This window comes from Sinocyclocheilus anshuiensis, unplaced genomic scaffold (assembly GCF_001515605.1).
Source record: "Sinocyclocheilus anshuiensis isolate Anshui unplaced genomic scaffold, SAMN03320099.WGS_v1.1 scaffold44, whole genome shotgun sequence".
NCBI lineage: Eukaryota > Metazoa > Chordata > Actinopteri > Cypriniformes > Cyprinidae > Sinocyclocheilus > Sinocyclocheilus anshuiensis.
Window position 1 is genome coordinate 1,110,309 of NW_015555746.1, and position 16,709 is coordinate 1,127,017.

Sequence of the window (16,709 nt, forward strand, 5' to 3'; positions counted from 1 at the left end):
AATAAGTAAAATTATATCGGCTTTATATCGGCCATCGGCCACCCTGCTTTCCAAGATATTGGCATCGACTGTCAAAAAACACATATCGGTCGACCACTAATTTTTAGTACCCTTACGGACCTACTTACTGTAGTTGTTATATGTGGAGGCTGAAGGAAACAGGCTGAGTTGTGGATCTAAGTGCAGGTGGTTTAAAGGGGTCATATGACGTTGCTAAAAAGAACATTATTTGGTGTATTTTATACTGTCTTTTTTCGCGTTGTGTTGTGTATTGCGCCGCGTAAACATAAAACCATGTCTGCATTTGTGATCGGAGAAATGACAAACAACAGAATATCTCTTTGGGTTTGAGACTTTAGCCTTTGCAACTTTATGGATCTTATCTATGCACGAACAGCTTGTAACACTCCAAAGAGAAAGGAAAACTTGAAATTGCATCATATGACCCCTTTAATAAAAAGACCAAGTGAACAAAGAACAGGAAACACTGGGAAACAGAGAACCAAAACACAGGCAGACAACGGCATAATAACATTCAACAACTGACCAAGCACAAGTGAAACGCAAGGGCTATTTATACACAGGAGAACAAGCTAACAAGAAAACAAGGGGCGTGGTAAATGGGGAAACATCTGGGAAACCTAATCACGGGGAACCAATACACAAATGGACTACAAACAGACTACAAAAAAAGGCACAGGAAGTACTTCAACATAAAAGTCCAGACAAGGCACAGAGAACATGTAACAGTAGTGCAATAATTTCTTAATATTAAATCCATCCAAACTTAAAAGCAGTGCAATAAAATACATATGAAACCTTTACAATTTTTAATATATATATATTTAAGTTTTATTTGCAACAATTGCAAGCATGTACTGTATATATTTGACATTCAGGTGACATTATTATATGAATGTGAGTGTGCTAATATTTTCTGCTTTTATGTGTAGGCCAGGCAATGACATACGCACGTCAGTTTTTGCTGAGCGCACCAGCAGGTCGGAGGTATAGTGTTCCCGGGGTGGTTGTTATTATCGCAGACGAGAAGTCAACCGATGATCTTAGCCAGCCCGCTGCTGCTGTTAGAGCTGATGGTAAGCCACACAAAATCAGCCCCAGCACATTAATGTACACACAAACAGAGCAAACCATCCCGGCTGCTCTGTCCCATGTCCATAAGAGTGAGTTAGCACTGTAATAACTCTGTCCCTCAGGTGTGACAGTGTTGGCGGTAGGAATTGGACGTGCAGACTCTAGAGAGCTGCGTTCGGCAGTGACAGATGGCAGCACTCAGAATCTGCTCTATGCTCAAGACGCAAATCAGCTCTCTGGTCTCCACCCTGACCTGGCAGACCTCCTCTGTGGCCTTGCACGCGGGACTAGTGTCACGGTCAGATAAAATCCATCCATCTAGCTGTCATAAATGTCGTGTCATCATTTTTTTTTTTATTATGATGCTTGCTTTGCCTGTCGAGCTCACCAGAGTCATGATACAGCAGAAGGTTTTTTTATATTATGGTGGTTTCAAACCTTATTGATAGTCTTTATTGATAAGAAGAGAAGACTAGGTGCAGTAAAGACTGATTTTGATTTGTTGTTTCCTTTTAGCCAGGGCCTTGTACCGTACAGTGTCCACAAGTAAGTGCGTACTTAAAAGACTAACACATACAGAAACACCAAGACATAAGTACATATTTGTGTTTACATTTGTACATCTACATGCACCTCACAAGAGATTGACCTGTGTCTTTGTTGCAGGGTGCTAAAGGGGAACCGGGTCAGAAGGTAATAATTGTTGTTGTATATAATAACTCCAAGTTGGCTTGTTGGAGTTGATAATTGCTGTAATTTTCTGGTGAAATGTTTATGCATCTTGTCTTTTGTGTGTATATAGGGTGAGAGGGGCAGAGATGGAGTGGATGGAAGGAAAGGCGAGTCTGTAAGTTAATCTGCATGCACATTTAGCTCTGTTTGTTCATCTAAACTGTGGGATTCATTAATTATTGCTTAGAAACGTTGTTTTTTATATCCTCAAGTAAATGTCTGTCTGATTGTGTGTGTGTGTGTGTTTTTAAATAGGGTCGTGATGGTTTACCCGGTCGTGAGGGCCTCAGAGGACCAGAGGGGCCACCAGGTCAACCAGGCAGTGGTCTGGGAGTGAGAGGAGAGAAAGGCGAGAGAGTAAGTGGCACTTAAATATGAATACACACATATATGCACACAGATCACAAGTGTTGATATGCTCTCTCTTTCTCTATTTGTTTCCCTCCATCTTTTTCAGGGTTTCCCAGGACTGGATGGCAGTCCAGGTGTTCCAGGTCGTCCTGGTGCAGTTGGATTACCAGTAAGAATGAAATCATGAGTAATTGTATTAAATGGTACTGTTAAAACAGGTATTTGGATATACTGTATGCACATCCATATACATAGCATAATAATCAGGGCCCGTATTTATCAAGCCTCTAAGAATTACTCTCAAGAACGCTGCTAAGAATTGACTTAAGTGTAAAAAACTTCTTGGCTCAAAGCTGCGCTTAAAAGTTAGTTATCAAACATCTCAGTCGTAATTTAAGCGAAGTGTAGGACTAAATCTTAAGTGTCAGTCTTAGAGTTGACTCCCGACACTTTTGGGATCCACAACGGGATTTTGGATGACGAAATACGCATGGACCAATCACTGAATAGATTTCCTTATTTAAGAATATTCTCAGATAAATTCACATTGAATGGTTAAATTCCTAATAGGAGTTTACATTCAACACACATTTGACAATAAAGAGTTTTCAAGAGAATACATTATGGTAAGGAAACGAATCGTCATCACAACCTTCAATTTAGGGTTGTGCTGGTAGACGATATCGTGTATCGACGATAGTCAGAGATATCGCCTGTTGCTGATTTCTTTGACGACAGCAAGACGCTTATTATATTACTATTATCCGTCAAAAATATAGGCGCCTATCTTTAGTGATGCAGCGCAGAGAGCCGCTTCAGAAACTTGCCACGGTGTGGCTGGTGAGTAGCCGTGATCAGCTCCGGTGGCCGTGTCGGAGAGGTAACGCACTGCAGACGTGTGCAGTGTAAATAAGGGCTAAGAGATTTATTCATGATACATTGTAGGTATAGCTTCACTGATTATAACGGGAGTCGGGAGTGTTTTTAAAGAGCATAATACTCGCGCTAGACTGAAGTCAGTTATGATGTTCTTTGGTAATGTAAATATTCTTTGCTCGTTTCTGTTTGAAGATGTATACCTCCATACTGTGATGCCCTGTCCCAGCCGAAGCGACGAGACAAAAACATTTAAACCCATTATAAATGAGGCATTTACATGGTGCAGGCGGCAACAACGATACTACAGCGAGAATAAAAGTTACTTCGTCTTTCTTTGGGTGAACATTTGGGTGGTGTTATGCAAATATTCCCACATGGTGACGTAGACATGTGGGGGCGTGTTAGAACGAGCCGTTTTAGGAGGGCGTGGTTGACTCTTAACTTTTTACAGATCTTCTTTATGCACCAAGAGCTTGTAACACTCCAAAGAAAAAGGAAAAATTGAAATCGCATCATATGACCCCTTTAAGACTAAAATGGCACTTTGAGAAGCTTGATAAATACATTCCCAGGTCTGGATGCATGCTAAAAACTCTTAATCTCTTAATTTATCTCTTAATTAATCTCTTAATTTAATCCTCTTTAGTGCAGTACCACTTAAAATATTAAAGCTAAAAAGATCTCATGAATTGATTTATAACATGGGTTAATTATCTGATGTCATTCTGTTGTTTCATTCAGGGCATTCAGGGATTACCAGGTGTGACAGGAGACCCTGTGAGTACTCATTAACATACTGTACATGTGTAGACAAACATACACAAACACTTATTAAATGTTTTGTCTGTTTTGTTTTACAGGGAGAACCAGGCATTTCAGGCCCTCATGGATTAAAGGGAGAGAAAGGTGAAAGGGTAAGAGTGATATTAAAATTAATCTTTAACTGCTCTACTCTACCCCTTGATTTAGCATTTAATTTATTCATTCACTTTTACAGCATTTACAGCAAGAGCTTCAATTGTTTGGTTCAAGAAATTATATGTTTTTACTACTTGCTACAGGGGGAACCTGGATCTGCTTTTGGAGGAGGTTTACCGGGCCGTAAAGGAGAGCCAGGAATCCCAGGGATCCCTGTAAGAAACACAAGAAAATCACTCTCACCTGCACAATGACAAGAAAGAAGCATATACATGTACAAGTTCTTCATGTCATCAAGTAAACAACAGGATTATTACATTGCCTATTTTATGTCTTTCTTTCCTTTTAGGGCACTCCTAGTCGTCCAGGTGTGGATGGGGCGAAGGGAGAGCCAGGTGCACGAGGTCTGTCCGGACAGGATGGTCGCCCTGGGTTGCCAGGCACTGCTGGACTTTCTATTAAGGTCAAACTCCATGACCTTTCCTTTTTTTATTGCATCTTTTTTATCAACATTTCAACCACTTATAACATAAACATAACCAAACCAACCAACAGACAATGTCCATCTTTTACAATGCTAGTGAAAAAAAGGTAAAAGAAAAGGAGAAGAAAAAAAAACACGTGCCTTATAACGTACCAAAACTCAAAATATTACTTAAAGAGACATCAATAAAATCCAGGTATGTAGTCCAAACTTCAGTAGACATGTGAGTAACACAAGTTAAAAATTCTAAGGGAATCATTTCCCTAATAATCTTGTGCCATCCTCCATTGCCTTTTCTGCTAAAGGTGTCTCTAAATGTGCAGTATGCATGCCCCTGTCCCTGGCCCTGTTTGAGTGATGATTAGTTTGCTGTGAACTCATGCCATTATGGACTTTGGGCATATTGAGGGTCTTAATGGCCAAGTTGAAGAACACAACACTTATCTATATATGTATTCATGAGCTCACTCACCTTTCTTTAGGCATTGTGTGAGGTTAGAGGTCAAAATAAAAATGATCGATCTACAGTAAAACATCTGCACAGCAGTTAAATTAACCAAATATCTATCAGTACACAGAGATAATCTCACCGCCATGTTTGTTTTCTTATTTTAACCCAGCTATGAAAATATGTGAAAGTGCCACTGGCATTTTTATCTAGATCGATATTGTTATGCAATATTATTAATTGTTTTCACTGTTTGAAGTTTCACGTATACCTTCAGCCAATCATGTACCTGTCTGTTTTTGTGTTTCATTTAACTTTCCTGCAGGGTGAAAAAGGCAGCCCTGGTGAGAGGGTGAGTTGATATAAATTCTTCTTCAAAATAAACCAGGGAAGCCTTCTCCAAAAAAAAGAGAGAGAGAAAATAATTGCTAGTATAACAATAAAACAGAACAAATATTATAAAATAAGACATCAAATGGTGTATAAACTACTATATTTTAATAGAATCAGTTACTTTAGATGTAACCATATGAAGCACATTTTTTGTCTATTTGTCAGCATATGTTAGTAAACGTGCAGAAATATTGTATTGATTGCATGTTGATAGTCCCAAGTGTAAGGTACATGGTCTTTTTATATACCTTTAACCTAGAATCCATGTAATCAGATGGAACGTAAATTTACACTGATAAAAAAAGAAAATGTCTAATTTCAGAAGTCCACCACTCACTACTCATATAAATGAAATTATTTTTGTATGCATTTCTAGGGAATTTAAAAGCAATAATCCATTATTTCTTGATGTGGAGAAGCAAGTACTCTAACATTTCATTAAAACGTCCCTTGTTGTTTAAGGATTCAGCAAGGGCAAAGTAATCTAATGCACCACGAGAACTCTCTAATGGCATACTAATACAATGTGTAAAGACAATCAGTCACATTTCTTGAACGTAAATGTGTTCTTCTGTCTTATTCTGATTAACAGGGTCCTCCCGGAGTGGGTAGTGGGGTAGCTGCTAAAGGAGATGCCGGTGAACCTGTGAGTGTCTCCATTATTCATGCCAAAGTGACAGTGTAAATGGATGTTAACGTGTGTATCTGTGTTTCTGTGTGAGTGCTGCTGTAAATTGGTCATGTGTACTTCAGTGTGTGTTTTTGAGTTTTTATCACATGCACCGAATGGTATTTGTGTGTATTTTCAGGGAAGTCCTGGATCGCCTGGTTCTCAGGGCCCACGAGGACTGACTGGACAAAAAGGAGCCAAAGGAGAATCTGTATGTTTTTCTGCCATTATTTTTTTTACATTGCTCGTAAGCTATTTTTTGTTTGTGTTTTGTAAAATGTGTGCATTGCTTGTCCATGAATGTATTTCCTTGACCTGGCCTGTTTGTGTGATTGTGTTGCAGGGTGAGAGTATTGAGGGTAAACCAGGCCCCCAAGGAAACACCGGAGACCCTGGTGATCGGGTATGAAATGCTTTCACTAATATATTTCATGGTTGCTCTAACATTCCTCCTCATTTTTCTTTAATTCGTGGATTTTTGTTTCAGGGTCCCCGAGGACCTGCTGGTGAAATTGGAAGTAAGGTAAAAAACAGAAGTCAGTGCATGACTTTATTGTGGCTTGTGTCATCAAGGTACAATGAACACACTTTCTGAATGCATAATCTATGAATCAGTTGATGAAGTTTTGTTGTTTATTGTTTTTTCAGGGTGATCGAGGACAGACTGGACCACCTGGTTCAGATGGAGCCAAGGTGACTATTTGTCTATGCATGATCGGAAGCCTCTCTTTATAAATGTTTCTAGATTTGTACTATATCCCTTGTGCTCTTTAGTGTTCCCCAGGCTTATTTCGAAGCATTTTAAGGTGTTTAAGCAGTTTTTAACAATGATTTTACAAAAATGTTGCTATTTAAATGAGTTTGATTTCATTTTGATATCGTCTGATAATTCTGATGTTTTTTAGGGAGACAGAGGCCTTTCAGGTCCAGCAGGAGACAAGGTGAGCCCTTAAGCTACAGTACATAAAGCATTGATGTATATTCTTATTAGAGAGCTGTGGGTTATGCTGTGCTTGGTTGTGTCTGGTTTTGTTTGTATGCTAGGGAGATAAAGGTTCAGCAGGCCACCCTGGACCTCAAGGACTGAGGGTGAGTGGCTGCACAAGCCATGATAAGTCACAAGACATGTGAAAATGCATGAGTGTACTAGGGTTGTGACAGTGAGGACATTTTCCCACCGGTTAATCGACGTGTGACAACACTGTACATGCATGCTGTAAATTATTTATATGTGCCTTCAGGGATTTCCAGGGAGTAGTGGCCTTCCTGGAGAAAAGGTAAGTTAAGATTTCAGCATTATTCTCAGATATCTACTTTATTTTGTACTTGTACTGTAATTTTATTAATTCATTAATTAATTTATTTATTTATGTGTTGCTGTCTGCTTTAAGGGTGCTGAGGGTGGAAAAGGGCAACCAGGAAGCTGTGTAAGACCAGAATAGTAATGTTTTTAAATTCATATGAACATTTCATTTCATTTGTAATGGTCCTCTTGACATTTTTCCCTGTGGCTTTTTTAGGACTGTCAAGGTTCATTTGGGAAGAAAGGAGAGCGGGTATGACTTTTGAGAACAATGCGGAGACTCTGTCTATGTCAGATAACAGTATTTCTGTTTTATTCTTATGTTAAGTCCTTTTTTATATTAACATTCAAATGGTACAAACCCACTCAAATCTGATTTTTACTGTTGAAGTTCCATTCAAAACTTCATCTATTTTAACTCTTCCTTTTCTTCTTATAGGGTGAAAGGGGCCTCCCAGGTCCTGATGGCGGTAAAGGTATTGAAGGAGATGCAGGACAAAAAGGGGAAAGGGTGAGTTTTGTGAATGAATGAAGGTGTTCCTCTGGGAAATGTCTGACTGGATGTGATAGTGAGGACATTTTAAAATAGAAATTACACTTACACTTTCACATTGAGTTTACAAGTTTATCACACATACTTGTGAAATAAAAGCTTTTATTATTATTATTATTATTATGCAGAATTTTTAAAATAATTTATAAGATTGATTTCAAGGTACATCTGAAATTGTGAAACCGTATGATTGGAACTTTCTAATCTATCCCACAGGGTGCCCCTGGAGCAGGACAGCCTGGCCAACCTGGACCTAAAGGGGACCAGGGTGATCGGGTAAGTTTGTCTTCATACACTATATAAACTAGATTTGCATTTCCAGATGAAAATGCCAGAGTTTATAAGGCAGTAGAAGTATTAAGGTAAAGCTTCAGTTTTAGGCTTTGGATTTACATAATTGAAATACAGAATCAGCTGCTGTTGTATAAATCATAATATTTAACATACTGCTTATTTATTTAAAAAGGGTCTCACTGGATTGTCTGGAAAACCTGGTTTGAAGGTAAAGTAAAAACTTTCTCTCTCACTCCAGTGACTCCAGAGCATATGTTCATGCAAATGAGTCAGCATTAGCCTGAATAAGTTGTCATACATTGCACCCTGTCTTTTCTCTGTGTGACTCTAGGGCAGTCAAGGTGACCCGGGGGAGAGAGGGGAGGCAGGAAGTCCTGGTCCACAGGGGCCCATGGGCCCCAGAGGGAAGGATGTGAGAGTCTGCACCCATTTGTACATGAACTAAAACTACTAAAAGCTGCTTCTAACAACTTCATCTGCAACTAATGCTCATCAACTAACATTTTTGTTAGGCGTAAGTGTGTCACCCTTAACATATCAGGTGTTTTGAAAGTTAGCTCTTTCTACTTTAGCCTTATAAATAATCTGCTTTGGTAATGAGATTTATTCAGTGCTTTTTTAAAAACATTTAACTCTTTCTTGTTTTTCTTCTAACATCTTTCTTTCTTACTGAAGTAACAAGTAGTCAAGGTAATCCTTGTCTTCAGATTCTGCTCCACACTTGCTTAAAGCTACTGTATTTGTACATCATTCATGACATTGTAATTATTTTAGTGAATAATTAACATAGCTAAGATACAGTAACTATTGTCAGGAAGTCTGATCTGTTATTTTGTTTCTGTAGGGACTAAACGGAGACAAAGGAGAGGATGGCATTCCAGTGAGGTTTTTTTTCATCATTCCTGTATTTGTGATAATGTTTGTGTTTTGTATGTAATTTTGCTCTGTTTCTCTTGTCTCTAAGGGAGAATCAGGGTTGGCTGGTAAACCAGGGGAGAGAGGTCTAAGAGTGAGTACACAGATTTGTTATCTGATGCTGCGAATCATTGTGCTATTCCAGCTACATCCTAACAGTGGTGTTTTAATATTCTAGGGACTGCCAGGTCAACTAGGTCAACCTGGGCTAAAAGGAGACACGGGTGATCCAGGGGAAGATGGAAGAAATGTAAGCTACCTAAATTTAGCTACCTAAATGTATTTCAGCAGAATTTTGAATGAAAGAAATTATGAAAGAACTAAATGAAATTATGTTAATACAAGGTACAACATTAAAGCACAAGGAATATGACTATCAATAGAATAGATATTACAATAGATTAATAGTGAAACAGGAATATTTAGATCCCCATTTTGTCAGCAAATATAATTTCTTTTTACATCCTTTATTTGTAGTTGCTATGAAATTATATATGGTTCCTTGTATATAACGACCTGCAATCTTAAGAGCTCAACATATTGAAATCCAGGCCCATAACCCCAAAACTAATGTTTTTTTTGGATAATGAATTTATTGGATAACACAACCATGTAGTTAAAAAAACCCACCTTGCCTTTAAATAAAACAACACTGGATCAACGCTGCAAGGTATTTAGGACTATTGGTTTAGATTGAGTTATTTTTGTCTAGTCATATGATCAGTGCTTTGCTCTGTGCAGGGTACCCCAGGTCCCACCGGACCAAGAGGACTAAAGGGAGAACAGGTGAAATATCAGAAACTTCTCACTCAACACATTCACTCATGTTTGGACCTCCACACAAGCACTGAAATTGTCATCTAACTATCTTTATTTTGGGTCATTACAGGGAATACAAGGTCCCCCTGGGCCACCTGGTGATGTGGTATGTTTTTAAGTCATTATTGTCTCACTGTACTTTTTTTTCTACACCACCTGTTTATTTAAATAACCTGTTGTTTTTTAACTCTTTTGAATTTGTTCATTCTCTTAGACATCTGGAGAGAAACAACTGAAAGGTGACAGAGGAGAAAAGGTACAGTAAAATGTTCATTGTGTTTAAATTCCGTCTATCATGCATATTCTGGTTTTGTTATTATGATACCCTTGTTTTAACACCAGGGAGAGGCAGGTGACCCAGGGGAGCACGGGGCTAAGGGTCCAAAGGGTGAACCAGGAGCTTCAGGCCCACCAGGACCAAGCGTAAGTCCATATGGTGATCAGACAGTATGTGTAACTGGGAGTAATGTGATTTGTATCTCAACCTATTTGTTTTTTAGGGTCCTGAGGGGCCGCGTGGGCTATCAGGAGCCAGAGTAAGAACCTCCTACTGCTTTTGTGCCGTTTAACTATTTAGACATTTCTTTGATCTGTATGTGTATCGGTTTGTGTCTTTCTCTATGGCCGCAAACACACTGACTATAAATGTAGTGATATACTTAATCCCATTCAAACACAGTTATTTAGGACAGTGGCAACCATATTATAAAACTGAATTCATTTCATTCTAAACATTCAGATGACTGATTTCTCATGAATTCTCCACTGTAGTACCACACCAGGAGTCATTATTTTTAATAGCAGATTGTACATCTCATTCTGCTCTCTGTTTTTTTTTCTAGGGTGACCAAGGCGATAGGGGCAGTCCAGGAGACAAGGTAAGAGAGCCAGTTTTCTTGGCTTACTGTGGAGCGTCACACAAAATTTTTTTGAGCCCATTAACATGACCACAAGACATGAAATACAAAACATATTTAGCACAACAAACATTTTTAAAAACATTGTTAAAAATCAGCTTTGTTTGAGTGACAGATTCTGACAGGAAGTTGTATTAGCCTAAAGATTAAGGAACTGCACTACTTAATGCAAAGGCTGAAGAATCAGTTTTATATTTGGGTGGTATTCTTTCGGCACCTCACAATTCGATTAAATTTTGATTCAGGGAATCATGATACGATTACTAAACAATATTTGATGCATACATTTTTCAACAGTGCCTTTTAGCCCCAGATCATTTGAAATAAATCATGCATTAGACCTAGAGCCTTTCCGACATATGTGGAAGCTTTGGGTTGCTTAAGGGTTCTCTGTTAGAATTGACAGATGTGAACAGGCTGTTGTTCCTCCAGCTCCAGATGGATACATGAAATGTTTTTTTAATGTCATGTTTCTGAAAGTTTAATTTGAGTGTGGCATATTTGTTTTTACAACACTTGTTTTACAGAAAGACAAAATAAACAGAAAAAAAACTAAATTAAAATGCTTATTATGATTATTGTTCATTTTTATTATTTGTTCATTGAAAGTTTTCTGGGAATGATTTTTTTCCTAGCTCTAATAACTATGATCAGTATCTAGCTTAATCACCGTTGAGCAAAATATTTACCCAAAAGCTTCTAAATAATGAAACTGGGCTTACAATCTTTGTATTTGTATATGTATATAATATACTAAATCTAATATGCTGATATGGTGTCACAAAGCAAGGCCAGACACAACAGGTAAGTGCAAATCAGGATGGTTTATTGACTGGGTAAGGGGATGACTGGAATAGGTGAGTTAAAGGCAGGTGAGTGTCAACACAGTGAATGGTTCCAGGGTGCTTATCTGAGTTCTGATGGTGAGGATCGGATGCCGGTTACGTTGGAGATCGTGGAACAGTTTCCAAGGAGTCGTTGGAGGATCGCGGGAGGAACAGCAGGTAATTCGTTCTAGGAGAATTTGGCAGAGAGAGTCCAGAGCAGTTCGTAGGAGTGAACGGTAGACCGGACAGTGAGTGATTGTGCTGTGTGTGTATTTGTAGTGTGGCTTGATTGGTGACAGCAGGTGCGGGTGATCAGAACTCAGGTGACTGTGATCGGGTAATTATTCTGGATGGTGACTGAAGTGACTGTGATGAATCCCTGACATATGGTGTTTAAAGGGGTCATATGATGCGATTTAAATTTTTCCTTTCTATTTGGAGTGTTACAAGTTCTTGGTGCCTTATTATGATCAATGTTGAAAACAGTTGTGCTGCTTCATATTTGTCACAATGCACACACACGAGGAACGAGGAGACGCTGGAGAATACTTTTAACAGGACTTTATTACCACCAAGGAAACCAAATAAGGGCATGGGAAGGCACATGGGGAGCAGGACACACACAAAACATGGAACAGAGTCTGACAATATTGTTCTGTAAACTAATACATTTTTCAGGATTCTTTGATGTATAGAAAATTCAGAAGAACAGCATTTATTTGAAAGATTTTTTGTGACAATGTCAAAATCTTTACTGTCACTTTTGATCAATATATACTAATAAAGTATTAATAAAGTAAAGTTAATTAATAAAGTATTAGTTTCTTTAAAAAATAGTTAAATAGTAGTGTATATTGTAAGTCTTTTTTAATGAGAAGCAAGTGCCAAGTACTGTCAATTACTTTTTGATTTAGGCATCTATACATTAAGCAGCTTCCTTAAATATCTCTTCAAAAGCAGGTGTAAGCAACCCTGCAAAAATCATTCTATTTTAGAGTGCAGCAATGACAATATTTTGAAAGTGAGTGTCATACAGCGGTAGACAGCTGAAAAATGGCTAAAATGGTACAACTGGCTGCAGTAATCAGTGTAAAGTATAAATATAACGCTTAGTCATGGATCTCTCTATACTGCAGAAGCTGTGACACACTTCATTATGTCAGGTTTGTTTTACCTCTTGGGGTTTTAAATAGCAGGTCTCACCAGAGCTGCAATTATTTGTTATTGGCTGTCTGCGAGACTGTTTAATCTTTGTTTAACATTTGTGCTACAGAATTGAAACAAGGCTTTGTTTTGTAGTGGGAGGAAATGAGAAAACAAGATCTCAGTGATGTCTCAAGGAATATTGTAAACGATGTTGTGGCTTTCTGCTTCCTGTCAGAGAGACGTATAGCCAATTAGTTTATATCTGACCCTTGTATACTTGTACCAGTCCTCATCTAATTTATCCTTTTGATCTCTGTTCCTTTCATAATCATTGTGTAGGTTTCTTCGTTGATTTTATTACATTACTTAAGCTGATGACTGCTGCTTTTTGCATGCATATGTGTGATGCTGTCAGAAAGGTGTTATTAGTGACAAAGATTGGATCTGTCAGTCAACCCATTCTCATTATTATTCATTTAAGTTGGTGACGACCCAATGCTGAGAAAATGGAAACTGATTTTTGACAGTGATGTTGAGTGTTTTTTGTGTATGTGTGTGTCACAGACTAGTTAATATTGATTGTTTCTGTATATGTGCGCATGTGTGTGCAGGGAGAAAGAGGAGCGGCTGGTTTGGATGGACGACCCAGTCAGGATGGGAAACCTGGGCCGCCTGGAACTCCTGGATTACGGGTCAGATTACTTAAGTCCTTGCATTCATATTCAAAGAATCTAATCAATCTAAATCTTGCTGTAAATGTTTTTGGTTTTGTAGGGTGACCCAGGAAAACAAGGGGATCCTGGAAGAGATGTGAGTACTCCAGTCTCTCCATATGTCAAATAATTTGTTTGTTGCATTATGATGTTGCCACTGTTTGCTGCAACAAATCAGTCCAGTTTTTAATCTGTTTAACATTTAATTGTTCCCTAGGGCTTGGCGGGACTAAGAGGGCCTCAGGGGCCTCCAGGACCACCTGGGCCCCCAGGAGCTAATGGCACACCTGTGAGTAATAACACAGCTTAATCTATGGAAATCATTTATCCATACAAATTCACATACTGGAGCATAAGCACATGTTATCACATCAATATAATGTTATGCTTTATTCCAGGGTAAAGCAGGGGAGGATGGGAAACCAGGACTGTCTGGAAAACCTGTAAGTACTGATGTAATCTTAATGAAAACCCAACATCCTTTCAGAAACCTTTGTTGATATACTGTATATCAGTAGCATGTGTTAATTTCCAAGCCAGCACTTAAATCCTGAGGCTTTTCTTTTGTTATCAAGGCTCAGTCTAGAATGCAGCATGCAAACTCTCATTGCAGTTTAGTAACCACACAACAGCCCTTGTCCTCCATAAATGAGACGATTAAACCATCCTGCTGATAATAAATCACCCTCTTAGCAGCCTAATGAGCTTTCAGTGGGAGGTAACTCTGCCTAATAAATGCTTTATAGTTAAAATATGTGAGGAGTTTCAGTCAGCCGTGTACTAATGTTCGGTTAACCTGACTCAGATAGATAATGCCGCTAGCTGAGCTTACGCAAAACGCGCTCGTCCTGCAGTTTCTTCTGATTTACTGATCACAGCCCTGAACCAGCTGTGGTAATTGCAGGAGCTATATTGGGCTGGATGGCACCCGTCGTATATCTGTAATACGAGGCTGCGTGTCGCACGAAGCGTTTAGAAGAGAAATTACTGCTTGAATGAGTCGCACAAAATTACAAGAGTTCTCATACCAAAACAGGAAGAGCTGATTACAGGAAGTCTTCATTACAGAAATTATGAAAACGCGCCTCGCACTCATCCAGATGTCTGTGTTTAATGCCTCATTTTCTATCAAACTTTTTCAGGGCGAGGATGGTGTGCCAGGAGAGGACGGTCGAAAGGTAATATAACACCTATTGCTGAAAGCTTGTGTATTATTGCATTGTAATTTTTGATAATTAGCCTCTGATCAAATCTGGTTATGTCTTATTTGCAGGGAGATAAAGGAGAGTCGGGGCCCGCTGGAAGAGATGTGAGTCTCTTGTCTTTATCTTCTTGATCATCCTGTTCTCACTCTCTTCCTGCCTTTCACAACACAAGACAAGTCCATACAGCTTATCATACGCTTATCACTACGTAACACTTTCAAAATGTACATTTTAACTAAGGCTTCTCTGACATCTTTTATGGAAAATGTTATTATTACCATTATGTGGATCGCATTCGCTATGTGGCATCAAAGGTAAGCATGTAACAAGTTTGTAAAGGCTGTTCTTGTTTTTAAGTGCCACCTGATAATGTTTCATTTTGTACTCCTTTTCTGTTCCTGCTGTTTTCTTCTTGCGATTTGTGGCCACATGACTCAATGTACTCAGATTTTGTTGTTTTCTGTGATTCAGTCCATGTCATTATGTCTCTTTGCCCTTTTTACTCGCTTTTTGCTATTTGTCTGTCTCGCACAGCTAATTTTCCCATCAGCACAAATCAGATTTGTTGTTAAATCGATGTTTTCAATCATAGAAATACACTCTCAATCATATACACACATTCTCACATGAATTTTAAATGTGTGGATGCTCTTCTTCCTGTGCTTGATGCTGAGTGCAGTCAGTAATTATGAGTCAGCAGCCTTATGGGAGAAACTCTTCACTGATGAGTTTATTTGATGTGCAAATTTATGCCCATTAATTAAGAAATTAATTTGTATCATGGTTATTTCTCTTATTTCCCTCTCTGTTTCTCTCTCTTCAGGGTCGAGATGGGTTGAAAGGTGATCAGGGCATTGCAGGACCTATTGGCCTTCAAGGTCCCATTGGACCCCCTGGAGTTCCTGGAAATGTTGGACCACCAGGACCTGTGCGTTTGTGTTTGTGCATATGTTTGATTTTAAGTAGACTGCTACTCTATTAATCACATGCGAATTCTGGAGGATGCTAAATTTATGCAAACAGCTGTATATCTCAATCTTTTTAATTTTCTCAGGTGGTGTATGCTAAAGGGGAGCCAACAACACCTATTCCAGGCCCCCAGGGCCCTCCAGGAGCCCCTGTAAGTAACATCTACCATTGCTATCTCTACAGCAGTAAAAGTCAGTTGACAAAGACTATGTATTTTTGCTTTTTAGAAAAAAATCAACTCCTACATTTTCTTCCGAAGTTGTGAAAATTTTCAGACAAAATGAGTGTAGCTATGAATTGTGACTTTCATATGCATTGCTTTTTATCAATCAGGGAGTACCTGGAGTTCCAGGAGCAGCTGGTCAAAGAGTAAGTTTGTCTGTGTGTTTGCAAGTAAATATGTTGCTGTTATACATCATGATGCAAGTTATAATAATGTGACCTATGTAGGGGGAGAGAGGTCTGCCAGGCTTAAAAGGAGATGTGGTGAGTGTGTTTTTACGAATGTGTATTTTAGTGGTCACTCACTGCTCTCAGAGCTGACATAAGGCAGTTCTCTCAGCATACCTGCCTCTAATAATTCAACTCTTTCGATTGACAGGGTGATCCAGGAGAGGATGGCAGACCAGGAACTGTAGTGGTAAGGAAAATGCTCACGCACACAGTCACACATGCATGGCTGGCAAGATGACTAATGTTGTTTTCCCCCTGTTTTGTCATAGGATGTGAAGAGAGCTTTGTCAGAATTTGGCATTGAGGTACTGAGAAATTTATCAAAATGATTGACAGAGTGTGTATGTAGATGTACATGTCACCCTCTCCCCTGTTCTTTGCATACACTTTCCATTGCAGGTCAGAGAACTGAAACTATTAGTTGATGACAGAAGCAATCTGGTATCAAAGTTGAGTGAATTGACGGAGGGAAAGAGGGGAGAAAAAGGAGATGTCGGACCTAGAGGCCCTCCAGGAGCAGATGTGAGTTAAAATCGTGCATATGTCCAACAGAGTGGTCTCTGGTAGTTTAATAGTTGGATGAGTAGTGTGTTATGGTACCTTTTGCAATGAAGATCATGCAAAA

The 16,709-nt window shown here is 38.9% G+C and overlaps 1 protein-coding gene across 1 annotated transcript in view; it reads left to right on the top strand.

The window, feature by feature from the left end:
• col7a1 (collagen, type VII, alpha 1) overlaps positions 1–16,709 on the top strand; it is a 63,996-nt gene that overhangs the window by 24,078 nt on the left and 23,209 nt on the right. The window contains exons 28-75 of the mRNA XM_016467048.1: positions 954–1,097; positions 1,218–1,393; positions 1,612–1,641; positions 1,762–1,788; positions 1,898–1,942; positions 2,083–2,184; positions 2,285–2,347; positions 3,799–3,834; positions 3,918–3,971; positions 4,119–4,190; positions 4,325–4,438; positions 5,233–5,259; positions 5,893–5,946; positions 6,110–6,181; positions 6,314–6,373; positions 6,458–6,493; positions 6,619–6,663; positions 6,876–6,911; positions 7,015–7,059; positions 7,212–7,247; positions 7,362–7,397; positions 7,491–7,526; positions 7,713–7,784; positions 8,043–8,102; positions 8,293–8,328; positions 8,452–8,532; positions 8,965–9,000; positions 9,085–9,129; positions 9,214–9,285; positions 9,777–9,821; positions 9,925–9,960; positions 10,069–10,110; positions 10,197–10,277; positions 10,355–10,390; positions 10,697–10,732; positions 13,356–13,436; positions 13,519–13,554; positions 13,675–13,746; positions 13,856–13,900; positions 14,600–14,635; positions 14,731–14,766; positions 15,486–15,590; positions 15,717–15,782; positions 15,965–16,000; positions 16,082–16,117; positions 16,233–16,271; positions 16,354–16,389; positions 16,484–16,606. Coding sequence (XP_016322534.1) covers positions 954–1,097; positions 1,218–1,393; positions 1,612–1,641; positions 1,762–1,788; positions 1,898–1,942; positions 2,083–2,184; positions 2,285–2,347; positions 3,799–3,834; positions 3,918–3,971; positions 4,119–4,190; positions 4,325–4,438; positions 5,233–5,259; positions 5,893–5,946; positions 6,110–6,181; positions 6,314–6,373; positions 6,458–6,493; positions 6,619–6,663; positions 6,876–6,911; positions 7,015–7,059; positions 7,212–7,247; positions 7,362–7,397; positions 7,491–7,526; positions 7,713–7,784; positions 8,043–8,102; positions 8,293–8,328; positions 8,452–8,532; positions 8,965–9,000; positions 9,085–9,129; positions 9,214–9,285; positions 9,777–9,821; positions 9,925–9,960; positions 10,069–10,110; positions 10,197–10,277; positions 10,355–10,390; positions 10,697–10,732; positions 13,356–13,436; positions 13,519–13,554; positions 13,675–13,746; positions 13,856–13,900; positions 14,600–14,635; positions 14,731–14,766; positions 15,486–15,590; positions 15,717–15,782; positions 15,965–16,000; positions 16,082–16,117; positions 16,233–16,271; positions 16,354–16,389; positions 16,484–16,606 — 2,771 coding nt within the window. The remainder of the gene's footprint in view (positions 1–953; positions 1,098–1,217; positions 1,394–1,611; positions 1,642–1,761; positions 1,789–1,897; positions 1,943–2,082; positions 2,185–2,284; positions 2,348–3,798; positions 3,835–3,917; positions 3,972–4,118; positions 4,191–4,324; positions 4,439–5,232; positions 5,260–5,892; positions 5,947–6,109; positions 6,182–6,313; positions 6,374–6,457; positions 6,494–6,618; positions 6,664–6,875; positions 6,912–7,014; positions 7,060–7,211; positions 7,248–7,361; positions 7,398–7,490; positions 7,527–7,712; positions 7,785–8,042; positions 8,103–8,292; positions 8,329–8,451; positions 8,533–8,964; positions 9,001–9,084; positions 9,130–9,213; positions 9,286–9,776; positions 9,822–9,924; positions 9,961–10,068; positions 10,111–10,196; positions 10,278–10,354; positions 10,391–10,696; positions 10,733–13,355; positions 13,437–13,518; positions 13,555–13,674; positions 13,747–13,855; positions 13,901–14,599; positions 14,636–14,730; positions 14,767–15,485; positions 15,591–15,716; positions 15,783–15,964; positions 16,001–16,081; positions 16,118–16,232; positions 16,272–16,353; positions 16,390–16,483; positions 16,607–16,709) is intronic.